Source organism: Mastigoproctus giganteus, chromosome 6 (genome assembly GCF_048544385.1).
Source record: "Mastigoproctus giganteus isolate SK-2022 chromosome 6, ASM4854438v1, whole genome shotgun sequence".
In the NCBI taxonomy this organism is placed as follows: domain Eukaryota; kingdom Metazoa; phylum Arthropoda; class Arachnida; order Uropygi; family Thelyphonidae; genus Mastigoproctus; species Mastigoproctus giganteus.
In genome coordinates this window covers 111,971,172-111,987,081 of record NC_143580.1, presented here as the reverse complement: position 1 = coordinate 111,987,081, position 15,910 = coordinate 111,971,172, and the positions used below count along the sequence as shown (strand labels likewise).

The window sequence follows — 15,910 nt, the reverse complement described above, 5'->3', positions numbered from 1 at the left end:
CATAGGTTACCGCGAGAATTGCTTAAATTTTAGCCAGTTAAATTCACCGGGCGCACTGCCCGGTGAATTTCAATAGGTTCTGGGGAGAACACTGCTCATCATTCACTTAATCACTTTAATGCAAGAATTTGTTCATTAAAATTATATCCAGGGCTGCTTGGGAATATCTTAATGTTACCTGCCCATCACATATCCAAATGATTGATTAGCAGACAAGTCATCAGCATGATTGACTGATCAGTGAAGCATATGGATAGAATAGACCTTCAGGGAAATTTAAGTTATAAGTGAATACCAAATGCTCACCAGTGTTAAGTGGATATATGATTGAAACTGATGCACATTGAAGTTCTGATAGGCACTTGAACTTTATGATATTTTAAAAATTAAATAAAAACAAGTTAGTTGTGTGCAGTGCATTACATTTCAGGCACAATCGATTTTTTTCTTAAATAAATGTTTTTTTTTTTTTTTCTTTCTGTGACTAACAGAAGTAAAGTAAATATAGTTATCTGCTTATCATTTAATTACTAAGATTATTACTTTATAGAGCACTTAATAAAACTATAGTTTTATGTTTTATAAACCTAGCTGTTTAGTTTAATTAAACTGTATAATATTTATTATTCTCCTCTTGTATTATACTTTTTCTTTCTTTTTTTTCTCTATATATGTATCTCTTTGGAAAGCAATACCATGTTCGCAAGTCTCACATAATGATACACACCAGTGCGCACACTGTCTAAAGCTAACAGTACCTCATTTAATCTATGGATTTTTATTTGTTCAATTTTAATGAAATTTGCAGTGACTTGACAAATATTTTTAGAAGGCCCAAATATAAAACTTCATGGAAATCTATCCACTAGGAATTGAGTTGTTATATGCAGATGAATAGACAAACAGGTGAGAACAATGGGTGCATATGCTTATATATGTGAGTGTACGTAAAAATTTTCTTATGTTAAAATCGCAAAACATATATGAATTGATTCAGAAAATAAAAGAAAAATTAAGTAAGTAAAAATAAAACTACATGTTTTATTTATGCCCTCTCTATTCTGGGGTGAACTTCTTGTCTTTTTTTTTTTTTTTTTTTTTTTTTATCTCTTACCCAAAATTTGTGTATAGCACTCAATAAGTGGTTGCAATTTTACTTTACAACATTCACTTCTGAAAAGTCATAGTAGTAGTACTCTAACAAATTCATGCACTGATTGTGTTGTGAATATGCTTGTTCAATGACTTTGTTAGTCAGACCTGTCATAGAAGTGGGCTAACACTTTGGGAAAACTTTTAGTTTTCTCAAAAGCAACATGCAGATGTAATTCCTGCAGTTCATTGTTGGAATTACATCTGGGAGCTTAGCACCTTCTGTATACTTTCCACACACATTAATTTCTGCTATGGATGTTGTTTGTGGCTTCAGTTGCATTGGGTAACTCATATTCAAAACAAGGGGATTTCTGTACAACTTCCAGGTACCGTTGTTTCAAGACACTCTTCATACAAGACAGGAGGACTTCATTCCATGCCTCATCAATGTTACAGATTGTCTACATTATGAGGAAAGTTTTCTTACAGTTCCACATGCTTTTTCTGTCCTGGCTATTCTTAATATCTAATTGCTGCTTTAATAATTAAACTTATGTACATTAATTTTGAGACCATACAAAAGACAACTTCTTAGCACAGTGATGAAGAGGTGGCGATGGTGAATCTGTATATAAGTGATGGTTATTGTTATTATTTGGTTTTTAGGAGCATTAGCAACTAAGGCCATATAGCTCCGGGGATATGCGGTGGTCATTCCCTGACCTTTCCGCATCCTCCGTATTTGGTGGTCACGGCTTGAATCCCGGCCTAATCATTGAAGCATGTGCTACGCACTGCTGCTCCTGCCCATCTGGCTAAAGAGGCGCCATAAGTGATGGTGTATCTGTATACAACCAAGTTAAATCTTACTGGCTCAGTAGGATTTAACCCCACAACCCAGTATTTCTCATTTATGGCTTTCCATCAGATGTTTTTCCATAAAAGTTTTTGCCCTATAATTTTGTATAATATAAACAGTGTTGGCATAAATTAACATTATAAATCCAGCAGTTAGGCTGCTTGTATTTAGAGAATTTTATGACTGATAAAAAGAATTCATTGCTCTTTTATCATCAGAATATCTGTATGACTTCTCTCTTTGCAATCATGAAGTTATTGAAAGATGGCAACAGTCGTCTTTTGTTGTCAGCAGCATGTGGTGACTTGATGAAAGATATTAAAATTGAGTATTTTGTTAATCTTTCCTTCATTGTTTTATGACACTTAAGACTTGTTTGTCATAACAGGATGCATAGTGTCCAGGTGGTCTTCCGGTGTTGCAGGTCTATTGCACCATTCTGAAATGTCTTTTCATACAGCTGACATACACACTGACATAGTTTGTTCAAGATAGTTGGGCAAGATAGATATTATCAGGCTTATTCATCACCAATCAATCTAGTAGGCAGTATTTGTAAGCAGCCTTGTTGAATACTGCTAATATATTTTAACTATGATCACAATTCAGTTGAATTATGTATACATAAAAATATTAGGTGTTTTATTTTAATTCTTCCTTTAACTTCTGCCATGGTGATATGCATTACTTCCCATATATCTTATAGAATAGAGTTGTTGAGCAGGGCACTGCCAAGAACAATGACCAATAGGTGAGGGGGAACTTAGAAAGAATAGGAGCATTTTTGGAACAGGACCAGGGTATGTCTGCCAGGGGCAAAGGTTGATGACGTTGTAGAGCGAATATCATCTTTTAAGGGCACAAAAGGTGATATAGTTGTACACGTTGGCACTAATAATATTAAGAGTAGGAGACCGGCAGAATTACTTAACAAGTACAGGTCACTGTTGAACAAAAGCCGAGAATTAGGGTTGAATTTGAAAGTGTCTGCAATTCTGCCCAGACACGATAGGAGGGAGTATATGATGAGAGCCTTGTCGATCAATTCGGCCCTGGAAAGATTGTGCAAGGCTCAAGGGGTAGAATTTTTTTCAGCCTGGACTGTACTTGTTAACAGGAGAGATTGCTTCTACAGGGATGGGATACACTTAAATAGAAAGGGTGCAAGAATATTTGCTGATGCTATCGAGGCAGTGTTAGGTGGGTCGGAAAACTGCTAGCTTGGGGGGAGACAAAGACCAATAGATTGACAGTAGCCACTGGCAGAGGTGAAAGAGATTCTTGCACTGCTTCTATTAGAATGAGCAGAAGCCTGAAAAACAAGATGCATGGTATTTCAGAGACTGCTGGGAGCCATTGCGGTACAAATAAACACATGGGTTGTGTTAGGGTAGCTAAGAATAGAAACAGGTGCAGGTATACTTGCGTGTACACCAATGCTAGGAGTTTAGTAAATAAATTTGATGAATTTGAGGTATTGCTCAAAACATCAAAGGCAGATATTGTTGGGATATCAGAGACGTGGTGTCACACAGATATAAGGGATGCAGAACTGCAATTTGGGGAGTACAACGTCTACAGAAAGGATAGACAGGATAGGAAGGGGGGAGGGGTTATGCTATTAGTTAAGAAACACATAAAAACCAAGGAAGTGAAGCCAGTCGACATCGCTGGACAGTGCAGTGTTGAGTCAGTTTGGTGTGACATAAGCATTGGGAGATCAAAATTGAGAGTAGGAGTGTGCTATAGGCCTAATGACTCTGATGAGTATAATAAGGAACTGTACAGGGAAATAGAGTGGGCTAGTAAATCAGAGAGTCTTATAATGGGAGATTTTAATTTCCCAGATATTGACTGGAATTTGGGGGCTGGTTACTCACACACTAGCAGGGCTTTTGTGGATTTATTGGATGATTGTTTTCTACATCAGCATGTTCAGGAGGCAACTAGAGGGAGTAATACTCTTGATTTGATTATCAGCAGTGATTCTTCATGCATTAAGAATCTGCAGATAAATGAACCACTAGGTGGTAGTGATCACAGTGTGCTGAAGTGGGATTTACTGAAAGAGGTAACTACCATTAGGGGTAAAGGGAAGGGTTATTGCTTCCGTAAAGGCGACTACGATGGACTGAGACAGTATTTAAATTCTATACAGTGGGACCAACTGATGATGTTACCAACAGCAAATTCAAAATGGGAAGCATTCAAAGAACGTATCTTGGAAGCTACTAGGCTTTACATACCAACTAAGAAATATTGTTCAAGGTTTAGGCCAAAATGGATGTCAGATGAACTAATGAGGCATATGGCAGAGAAGAAAAATGCATGGGATACTTAAAAATTAACACATGACACAGAAGGCTATGATAGATACAAGTTGATATGCAACCAAGTTACAAAGGAGGTTAGGCAGGCGAAGGCAGATTACGAGAAATCCTTGGCAAGGGATGCAAAGAAAAACAGCAAAGAGTTCTTTACTTATGTAAACTCTAGAAGGAAGGGGATGAATCAGATTGGTCCACTTGATATTGATGGGTCAACTGTTGATGATCCTGCTCAGGTAGCTAACAAACTAAATGAATATTTTGCATCGACATTCACACATGAGGAGTTATTCAGCAAGGGGAATGCCAGAGGTGTATTCAACTCTAGCAGTAAGCTACAGAATCTTGAAATAACTGGGAGTAAAGTGGAGGAGAAACTGTTGAAGATAAACACAAGAAAGGCACCCGGGGTGGATGGGATCTATCCAGTTATATTAAAGGAGGCAGCAAGGGAAGTAAGCAAACCCTTAGCCATAATTATGAGAGCTTCCTTGGACTCAGGGGAGGTACCCATAGACTGGAAATGTGCAAATGTGACCCCAATTCACAAAGGAGGATCAAAGGCTTACACAAGTAACTATAGACCTGTGAGCTTAACTTCTGTTCCAGGAAAATTAATGGAGGCACTGGTTAAAGAAGCACTGCAGGATCATTTAGACAAGACTTCAGTTATAGCTCAGACACAGCATGGTTTTGTTAAGGGGAAGTCTTGCCTGACCAACTTGATTGGATACTATGATGCAGTCACAAAAGAACTGGATGCAGGGAATAACTTTGATATTATATACTTGGATCTTAGAAAGGCTTTTGATACTGTTGCACATGGAAGACTGCTACACAAATTGGAGCAGTGTGACATTGGAGGCAAATTGCTGCTATGGATAAAGGGGTGGTTGAGTGGGAGAAGACAGAGAGTGGTAATCAATGGACACTGCTCATCGTGGACTAATGTTATTAGTGGAGTCCCTCAGGGCTCAGTGTTGGGTCCATTATTGTTTTCTGTATTTATAAATGATATTGATGATGGTATATCAAGCTTAATGTCCAAGTTTGCAGATGATACAAAGGTTGGCAGGGTTGTCAAGGACACTACTGACACTACACTGCTGCAACGGGATCTGGAAAGGTTGAGCAGATGGGCTGAGAGGTGGCAAATGAAGTTTAACATTGACAAATGTAAAGTACTACACATGGGAAACAGCAACCCCAGAGCAACGTATCAACTCTGTGGTACTACACTGACAGTGGTAGAGAATGAAAGGGACTTGGGGGTGATTGTGCAGGCAGATATGAAGTTCTCTGAGCAGTGCAGACGGGCTGCAAGAGTAGCTCATGGAGTATTGTCAATGATATACAGGAATTTTTCCAGCAGGGATAAGGAGGTGATTATTCCATTGTACAAGGCAATGGTCAGGCCACACCTAGAGTACTGTATACAGGTCTGGAGACCTCATTTCAAGAAGGATGTAGAGCTGCTGGAACGAGTACAGAGAAGGACAACAAGATTAGTGAATGGAACAAAGGGGTGCTCTTACGAAGAAAGGCTTAAGTTTTGCAAATTACAGTGTCTGGAGACTAGGCACCAGCGAGGTGATCTGATAGAGGTGTATAAAGCCTTGAATGGTTTAAGCATGCTCAATGCTGATGGGATTCTTCCTCTAGCTCAGAAAAATCACCTGAGAGGGCATAAATTCAAATTGAGGAAAGACAGATGTAGGATAGACGTGCGGAAATTTGCCTTTAGCCAGCGGGTGGTTGGTTGGTGGAACAGACTGCCATCCCTTGTGGTGGAGGTTGATAGCCTAAATAAGTTTAAGGCTCAGCTGGACAGGTATTTTGAACGAACAGAGGGGTGAAGTGGAAGTGGTTTTTTTTTTTTTTTTTGGCTGATGCTGCATAAGCTTGCTTTCTTGCATCAAATGCCTCTACTACTAATACTAATACTGGAAAACAGTTCTGGCATTGAGGGATTTGAAAAACCCATAGCCTACAATTTTAACATGATTTACATAATACCTGGTGAATGTCTCATTCCTGAATTCTTACTGTCTTTTATATATTCACTCTCTCATTTTCAATGAACCTCAGTAGGCTGAGAGAGGTGGGGCTGTTTTGAAACTGCCCCTCGTCTAATATACTGGGTTGATTGGTCTCAATATATTGTGGCTCATATTGAGAATTATTTCCATTTAGAGAATTTCTGTTTTTTCTCTTTCTTTTAGAAACCAAAGCCACCAAAAGTTGAACCAAGAAGAAGTAGAAGTGGTAGAATGATTAAAAGGAAAAAGTTCAGTTCAGAAAGTGAAAGTGAAGGAGAAGAGGAGGAAGCAACACCCAAGAAGTCAGAAGAGGAAAAAGGTTATATATGTATACTAATAACATTTAAAGTATATGAATGAATATTTTCGTTTGCACCTATTATTGAATTTCTTTTCAGGTGGGAATATTTCTGTTCTGAGAAGTATGAAATAAGTTTTAGAATGGAGTCTTTATGTCGTTGTGAGATTATTATTCTGAATGTCCTTATTGTACGTATCTGAATATTCCTGACTTAGATTATTATCTCAGTCAGGATATTCAGATATACATACAATAAATGTAAAGTGCAGCCATTATCAACCCACTGCAGGATGGAAGCCTCCTCAACAATTCATGGTGAGGGAAAATGGACCATAATCTGCCACGCTGGTCCAGTGCGGGTTGCCAGATCGACCGTATTCAGCAGTCAGGGGCTTGAACCCCGGTCCACTCAAAGAGCGTGTGCTACTGCACTCCCACTCCTGATCACTCGGCTACGGAGGCCTATACATACAATAAACGTCACTAACTTGGTATTGGATAAAACCTGATAGCATGAATTCAGTAAATTCTCTACTTGTTCTGTATGGTCATGTGTGCGGTTATACCTGATAGTGTGAATCAGCTGTATCTGTTTACTTTGATGTCATAATTTATTTTATGTAATTAGTAAAACCTAGTAAATCCAGAATTATCCACCTTTCTTTTGTGCTGTCAGCCATTATATTACCCAAACAAAGAACAAACAGATACAACTATGGAAAATGTGGGAAGATGATTTGAGGAAAACTGAAAATAATGAAGTCAAATAAGAGAAGCAAGAATGAAACTGTGCAAAAATTCAGATATTGCTAACAATGATTGAATTTCAGGGTATTCCCATACCTTAAAGATCATGATGTGATTGAAAAGTTCATGCAGAAGAGATTGAAACTAGGAAACAGATCTGGGAAGTATAAACATGCAGGTTTGCTATGTATTAGTAGTGGCAAATGATTCAAGAAAGCAGATCTATATAGCATGAGCCAAAAAAAAAAAAAAAAAAAAAACCCCTTTCCATTTCACCTATCCATCCCCTTCAGTAGTTTGTTGCATATTTCCTTGAATTTATTCAAGCTTCCACAACAGATGGAAGTTTGTTCCAGCAATCAACCACCTGCTGGCTGAAGGAAAACTTTGCACATCTGTTATGCAGTCATCCTTCTTCAATTTGAATTATAAGAATTCCATCAGCAGTGAGCTTGCTTAATCCATTAAACACCTGTCAGATCACCATGCAGATCTGACAGGTGTTTAATTCTGTAGTTCTGTAAATTACAGGTGCCCAGTCCCAGACCCTGTAATTTACAGAACTGAAGTCTTTCTAGGTAAGAGCACCCATTCCTTGCCTTTCTCTGTAAATTCCAAACAATCTATTTTCTTTGGAGGGGAATTGCTTGCAAATTTGGTTAATGACATGTAGCATATTTTTAAATCTTCAATTTCTGTAAACAGTTTGAGTAAACCACAAAATATATAATGGGGGGGGGGATGTATATTGCCCTTGGTGGTTACTGTTTTTCCAGTGAAATCTTCAAAATTCATGTTGTGTTAATTGCTACCAGTTATACAAAATTTTCAAATTGTTTGTATAACAGTCATTTTCATTATTGGACTTTGTGAAAACTTGCTTGAAATGATTCCATTATTTATTTATTTATTTATTTTATTTTTTTTGTTGACAGCTTATTTTTGCATTTTATTGCAAATGAAATATACACATGCTTCTCTGAGGTGAAGCTCATTGCGATAACGACATATACATAGCACCATTCAGCACTGAGTTTTTTTTTGTTTTGTTTTTTTAATGAAAACCCCAGACTCGACAGCTATTAGAATCTATAGTACTTAGTACCGTGCATGGGTTGGAGAGTGATAAGACGAAAGAAGATATTTGTTGACATTAGACTTGAACTTCTCTAAATTGTAATTTTCAGGAAATATGCATGAATGAAGGTTGTTTCAGCAAATGGAAGTTGAATGAATAAATGAGGAAGAAGAAAAGTTGGTTCTGTGAGTTTGAAGTTGGATAGTAAAAGGATGTTGACCGGTTGTGGCACATGTTCGGACTGCTTTGAAAGAGAGAGAATGGGAATTATAGAAGCCAATTCAGAAGAACAGTGTCCACGGAAGTATCTATAGAAAAGGAATGCAGCAGAAACAGAACATCTATGAGACAGAGAGTGGAGGACTCTGTTAGAGATGAGTCGTTAATTCATCTAACTGCTCTCTTTTGAATGAAACTGCCCCGGATATGGGAACGATAATCAATTGTTCCCATATACACTTACCATCTGATGAGGATATTTGTGATTTGTGCAGAGTGAACAGCTGTCTGGAAGAACAGTAATGCCAAGAGCAAATGAGAAAACCCAGTTTTTTAGATGCAGAGGAAGCAATATTTGTAATGTGCTTATGCCAAGAGGGATTACAAGTCAGGGTAACCCCCAATATGATCTTGCCTAGAAATAAGAGTGTCATCGAAGATAAGCATAGGAGCAGAAGAATCCTTTTTTGCAAGATATAAGACCGGAGAGTTTTAGAAGGATTGAAATCAACTGAGTTATCTGTACCCCACCGGAGATCGGCATTTAAGGAATTGGTAGTGGATATTCAAGAAGTTGAAGATGTTTGAGCAAGATGAAATAAACTGGAAATTGCTTATAATTCTGTGAAACCATAGAGGGACTTACCATCTGATGAGGATATTGATGGTTTTAATGTAAGGTCAAGGTAAAGCATTATTAAAGATATAATACAAACAGTTCAATCCACCACAACAGAAAATCCTTTACATAGCCATGATTTTGGAGATATTGATGCATGGCTCGCTGTTGATAATGAGGTTGAATTATCAAAATCATTCTCAGATCAAGAAATCATTGATAGTGTCGAGAAACTAGATGATGCACTTTGTTCAGATGTAGAAGAAGAGGACATTAACCTCTATATCCCTTGTTCTTATAAATGCCTCATAAATTCCTCACCCTCCTTACTTCTTATTGAATAGTCAGCAGCCCTTCATCTTTCCTTACAATTGGCACACACTGGCCTTTCCTCTTTCCGTTTACAATCTGTAAACAAGCAACCCCTCCTCAGCACAGTGACTGCATGTCACAACTCCTTTACAAAACCTGGCCATGTGTCATATCCCAAGCACTTATATCAGACATATCTGAATGAGTTCTTTCCATTAGACAACCTCTTATGGATGGATCTTTATTTGAATGGTGATGATGGGTCTACTATCAATCTGAATAGGGCCAAAGGAAAACCCTCCCAAATGAAATACCACTGCAGTTTCCAAAAATGTGTGGGAGGGTTGTGGCTGTCATACATGTGTGTGTGTGTGATGATTGCTGTTATATGTGCTCTTGTTAAATGCATTTATAAAATATGGTTTTAAGGTGTTTATTTTAAATTCTTTTGTGAAACTCTGGTATAGTGTGTGTGTGTGACAAGGTTCATCAGGTTTGATTATTTATAATCAAAAAAAGGTAATATTTACGATAAGTGTGTTTTGGCAGTTAGAGTATTCTTTGTTCTTACTGTCAATTCCAGCTGCCTATGCTTTAGCAAAGAGTTGGTATTTGAAAGTTTGAAGACCTGCTATTTAAATTCTGCAAGTTATGGATGCAGGGGACTTTAATTAGGTGGACAGATTTGTCACACTGATTAGTTGTATCTAATTCTGGGACAAAATATCATGTTATCGGAAAAGATATAGAATTTTAAAGTCTTTGAAATTTAATTAGTAAAGGCCTATTGTTTTATTTATATATATATATAAAACCATTTGTCAAATGGAGTCAGATTCATGCAGGGGTGGTCTCACATGTAAAGAAATTTGTGGTGTGGAGCTCAAGGATGTTGCAGATTTTACAGATTAAAAAAAAAAAATAAAAAAAAAAAAAGGATCTAATGCTAGTAGAGAGACCACTAAGTTGGCAAATTTCATGCGTAAATTAAGGAAGAATTGGAATTCTATGTGTAAGCTGGAATTTCACAATCAAAATATATCACAAGGAAAATTGTCAAAGGGTGTAAGCAGAAAATCTTCTGAGACTTCAGTCTCCAGAGGTGGGGGTGAGCAAATGATGGAATGGGAGGAGGTTCTCTCAAGTAATGCTTTCATGTTGGCAGAATTGGATAGTGAGAATGATTGGGATGATGAGGGTACTTCACTTTTGACACCATAGATCGTCTGAATATCCCATCAAAGCACACCATCAAAGGCTGAAACGCTATGGTGAGGAAGAAAGTTCAGTTGGATCACTGTGTTCATTGTGCACTAGGTTTCCTGCTTTAAGAATAGTTAAGATCAATACTCCTGAGAATGATTCGGATGAGGAATTAAGTAAAGTTAATAAAAATGTTTAGAGTGAAAAATGTTGAGAGTTGGCCGAGGAAAATAAAATTATTTCAGTAAAGTTAAGATAGGGAATGACACTGAAGCGAGGATTTCATCATCATGTTCAAAGGGAATTAGGAGCCAAAGCACTATGCAGCATAGCAGAAGGTGGCACGTCACTGACAGCCATGTGTATTTCAGCCAGCTTGATAAATGAAGCTATGCTGAAGCTGTTACTGACCAAGGAGAGGGTAGCAAGTTGGAAAAGAAACACAGTCACAAAGTGAATTGAAAGATGTCCAAGGCAACCCAGACCGTCAATTAGAGACAAATTATGAAATAAACAAGACAACAGGCAACGGAAAAAATTAATCCAACCCTCCCGGATGTCCCAGTGCTTCAACAGGTCCTGACTCTTCGGATCTAATAGGAAAACATAATGAAGAATCCAGCAGCCACTGCACTGCGTGGAGAGATAGTAGGCCTTTGGACTAAACTGGAGACAGTCTTATTGAATCTTGAGGCAGAGAAAAATGCAGCAAGATTAGAGGCATATCTTGATGGTAAGGGAAACCAAATGCTACAAATCGTACCCCTACCTACACTGAGGAATCTGGCACAAAACTCCACATCTCAAAACAACCACTGCAGAAGAAAAAGTACTCCTTCCAACCTTGTGGTCCTGAGGCTTACCACAGAGGATGCTGCAAAGACTAGTGAAGAAATTAAGGCCGCAGTTATAACCAACTCGAGTGGAGACCTTAAAACAACCAAAATCAAATTCATCAGGAAAACCAGAAATACCAGCATAATAATCGAAACAGAGACCAAGGAGGATGCATCCCACATACTCACTAATACAAGAATCACTAGGACTGGTAGCTGAGACACCCAGAAACAGAGGACCCTCGATCATCATTTATGAGGTTGACAGAGAATTCACACCAGATAAACTCAAGGAAGAGCTTTTCCACAGGAATTTGCAGAATCATTTCCCAGACTGTGAAGCAGAAACACTAGTCTTTCCGAAATATCAGACGAAAACTACAAGTGGAAATGGCATAAACTGGATTGTAGAGCTTGCCTCATCAGCATGGCCTGTAATTAGCAACCAAAATAGAATATACATACAATGAGGAAGCCACCGCTTCAAAGAGCATGTGGTGTTTACCAAATGTTTTAAGTGTTGCTGTTCTGCCACACTATGCACACATGCACTCAGGCTGTTTCTACTTGCGGCCATTGTGCTGAACAAGGGCACGACTTCAACTCCTGCCCGAATAAGTCCACAGCGCCTGTCTGTACCAACTGTAAGGCCCAGAAGATTCAGCATAATCACTTGATCAGGGACAATAATTGTCCTATCTATCTGAAATTTAAGAGTATACACCAAACCAAAACTGATTAAGGTGGATGCTGCCTAAAAAGTTCAGTGACAAAGAGAATTTTTCCAAGTAAATGCACAGAGGACTTGCACAATCGTGGAACAGATTAGAATAAAGGCAGACGAGGAGAATTGTGACGTTATAATGTTGCAAGAACCCTATACCCATAAAAAAAAAAGCTAAAGGGATACTCCCCCCCCCACATATAAGATAATATAAAAGGAAGGTGACGCCCCTGGACTGCCATTGTGGTGCAAAACCCGAACATCACTGTTATGAGGATAGACTACCTCTGCACGGCCTGGGCTGCGTGTGCACATCTGATCACCCCCTTGGGGGAGCTTTATGCCATTTCACTTTACTGCAAACCAGGAGACGACATTATGCCTGCAACTAGATACCTCCAAACAGCCCAGCTGGAAATCCCAAACCAGAAGATTGTAATTTGTGCTGACCTAAATTTCTGCTCTCCGTTATGACATGGATGATCATTGTGGGACTCAACGGATGATGCATGGAGGAATTTTTGGCTAACTCAAACCTTACTGTCATCAATCTGCCAAATAACCCTGCAACTTTCTCAAGCATCGTGTGGGAGGCCACCATTGATGTCACCCTTGCCACTAGATTCCTAGCTGGCTACTTACTTGATTGGAAAGTGCGAGATGTGTGGACAACCTCTGACCACAGGGTGATTACCTTTGAGATGAGACATTTCATTTCGCACACTCCAATTCACATTCTATCCACACCCATCATACTTACCAAAAAAGTCCAAAACTATGCCGGAATGATTGGCAGAATTAGCCAAGCTGATTGGTGTCTCAAATGCAGAACCCTGGCACTCATTTACAGAGCAGTATTTTTACCTGTAATCTCCTGTGGTGCTGGCATATGGTTCCATCGTACAGCTGTAGTTAGAAACTGAGCAAAATTAAATAGCATTTAAAGAACAATCTTATTAACAATAACTAGAGCATACTGTACACTTAGGATCCTGGCCCTGCAAGTTTTCGCCGGTACCCTACTGCTGCACCTTGAAATTGCAAAAAAAGGGCTATATTAAAAATTTAAAAGAATCCCCATGAGTTTCCTAGGCACAATCCCAAACCTTGCCAATGACATCAAGGAAAAGAAACAGCAAATTGCCACATGACTACATCAGATGTGGCAAACTGAATGGGAGCAGGAGACCAAAGGTGCTACTACCAAAAAGCTTTTTCCACAGGTGGCCATGGTTAGCCCAAACCACCTAAGTGGTATGCTCCAGGACTTTATATTACATTCCTATTGACAGGTCATGGATCCCTTAAAGCTAAATTGTACTCTTTGGAACTGGCTGATGAATCCCCACTGTACCTGTGGTGAAAGTGAGGATTGGGCACATTTTCTATACGACTGTGTAATCTATGAAAATCAACATAGACAGTTAATCACAGAAATTGGACCCCTTCCTAGGGGCCAAAAACAACACTCTTGGCCCCCTAGGAAGGTGGCAGGACCTGCCAGAGTAAATAACTATAATACTGGTGCACCTGGTCTGCCTCCGTGGGGCAACATTCGGTCCCATTAGGGGCCCAGCAGCCAAATTACCAGAGGAACAGTGGTACACAAAATTACACACATACAAGATCCATACACTTTTAAACCTCTGGCATTGACAATGTTCTGTTTCACACCCACAATGTATACTATGCTGAGATGGGGGAAACAGCTGGTGCCATTTGACACTAAACACAATCTACACACCCCAATTCAAAGACATCTGGTGCATAGATATGCTATTAATAAAGCAGACTGGGCATTATTCTGTGTACCTCTGGTGACCCAGACAAGCAGACTTCAACTGGAAGATGCAAGTCGGATAGGACCTGATCAGCATCAACACAAATCACAAACCTGATTATGGCTGCTTTTAACGCAGCAGTTAGGAAGAAGAACCCCTATGCCGGGCACTGTCCCTTGGTGGTGCCCTTGAGTTGCAGATGCTTAGATGTGAGATTAATCACAAAGGGAAGACAGTACAGTGGGCCCGAAGGAACTGACCTGAGGTGGAAGTCAAGGTGCTCTGGCAACAATATAGATGAGTGCGAAACAAATACACTGTCCTCATTTGGAAGAGAAAGAAGAAATCTTGGGAGGACCTCATTTTCACGATGGGCAGTGTCGATCCTTGGGGTGTTGTCTACAAAGTGACTACCAACAAACTTCGCAGGGGTGAAGTAATCCCAACAACTAAATTACCGGATGGCACAATGACAACAACCTGGTAAAGCACAATAAATAATATACTCAACTCTATTTTCAAGCAAATGGCTACCCCAACCATCCACCCAGTTCAGCTCTGCCATGGAAATGAAGCATACTTGACTCAGACCGAACCTCCCTTCACTCTGGAAGAACTGATTCTTGCAACTGCCAAGATTAGGATCCGCAAGACGCCTAGACTAGACTTACTAGGGCCTGAAATAATAAAGAAAGTGGTAGAATACTTTCCAAGTGGGAATGCACCATGTGCCTTGGATTCACAACTGATCCAAGGCAGAGAAAAAGTAGCTGACACAACACAATGCAGACTTGGCAGTCAGGGTGGACTAATTCTACTAAAGGAAATATCACTAAAAAATTCATCCCCGATATTTTCACAACCTTCCCAGAGTCACCTTCATGGTTCTCCCTTGGCCTCTACATCTTATTCCTACTTGCTGGCCATGGATCAATCAAAGGAAAATTGGAAGCACTGGGTATCATTGATGACATGTGCCATTGCGGTTCCTCTGAAAACTCGGACCATCTTATGTACAATTGTGAAATCTACGAGGATATAAGATGCACTCTACTCACAAGGATGCACTGTCTTCCAAAAAACTTTGATCACCAAGTACTAGAAAACAAAGAAGTACCATATTGCCTTTGCCCAGGACCTGTTCGAGAAATGGAAAACCCTGTCTGGTACATAACCTTTTAACAATCAGACAATCACTGGATCTAAAAATCTAAACATCACTTAGACTTGACTCTACCTGCCAAATGGTGACCTACGCAGTGCTTGCTATCTCCCAAAGGTTAGTGGTGCGCAAAGTGGAGTTCCATCAGTGGCCCCTGCGGCAAACAGCAGATGATAACACAACCCAACACTTCACTTCTGGCTTCCACAGAGTACTGTTTTACTGCATAGAGTATACGGTGCAGTTGTGGGAAACCATCGGAGGCACCCCAACCCAAACACTATCTGCTGGAGGTAGTGCAATACTGATGGATGCCAGCATAAAATAATCCTGCACCCAGGATAGGACGCCCAGTCCTGGGTACCAGCAAAAAAAAAAAAAAAAAAACCCACACACCCCTAAAAAACCAAATTATCTATCTGAGCAAAGATTATGAGCTGAAAGTAAATAAGAAATTCGTGGGGTGAGAAATTGTTCATATAGTTTGCCCATGTCTACTAGTAAAGAAATTGGCTGATAAACATGAGGCTCAGTCCTTGGTTTATTAGGTTTTTGCAATATTTTAAGTAAGGCCAACTTCCAGGCCCATGGAAATATACCTTCAAGAA

General features: G+C 39.3%; 1 protein-coding gene across 4 annotated transcripts in view; it reads left to right on the top strand.

Moving 5' to 3' along the window:
• The window catches only part of LOC150084511 (lens epithelium-derived growth factor-like), a 316,821-nt gene that overhangs the window by 117,080 nt on the left and 183,831 nt on the right, over window positions 1-15,910 (top strand). For all 4 annotated transcript variants that reach the window (XM_090375260.1, XM_090375258.1, XM_090375259.1 and 1 more), the window contains exon 7: window positions 6,504-6,639. In XM_090375260.1, the coding sequence (XP_090231386.1) occupies window positions 6,504-6,639 (136 nt within the window). The remainder of the gene's footprint in view (window positions 1-6,503; window positions 6,640-15,910) is intronic.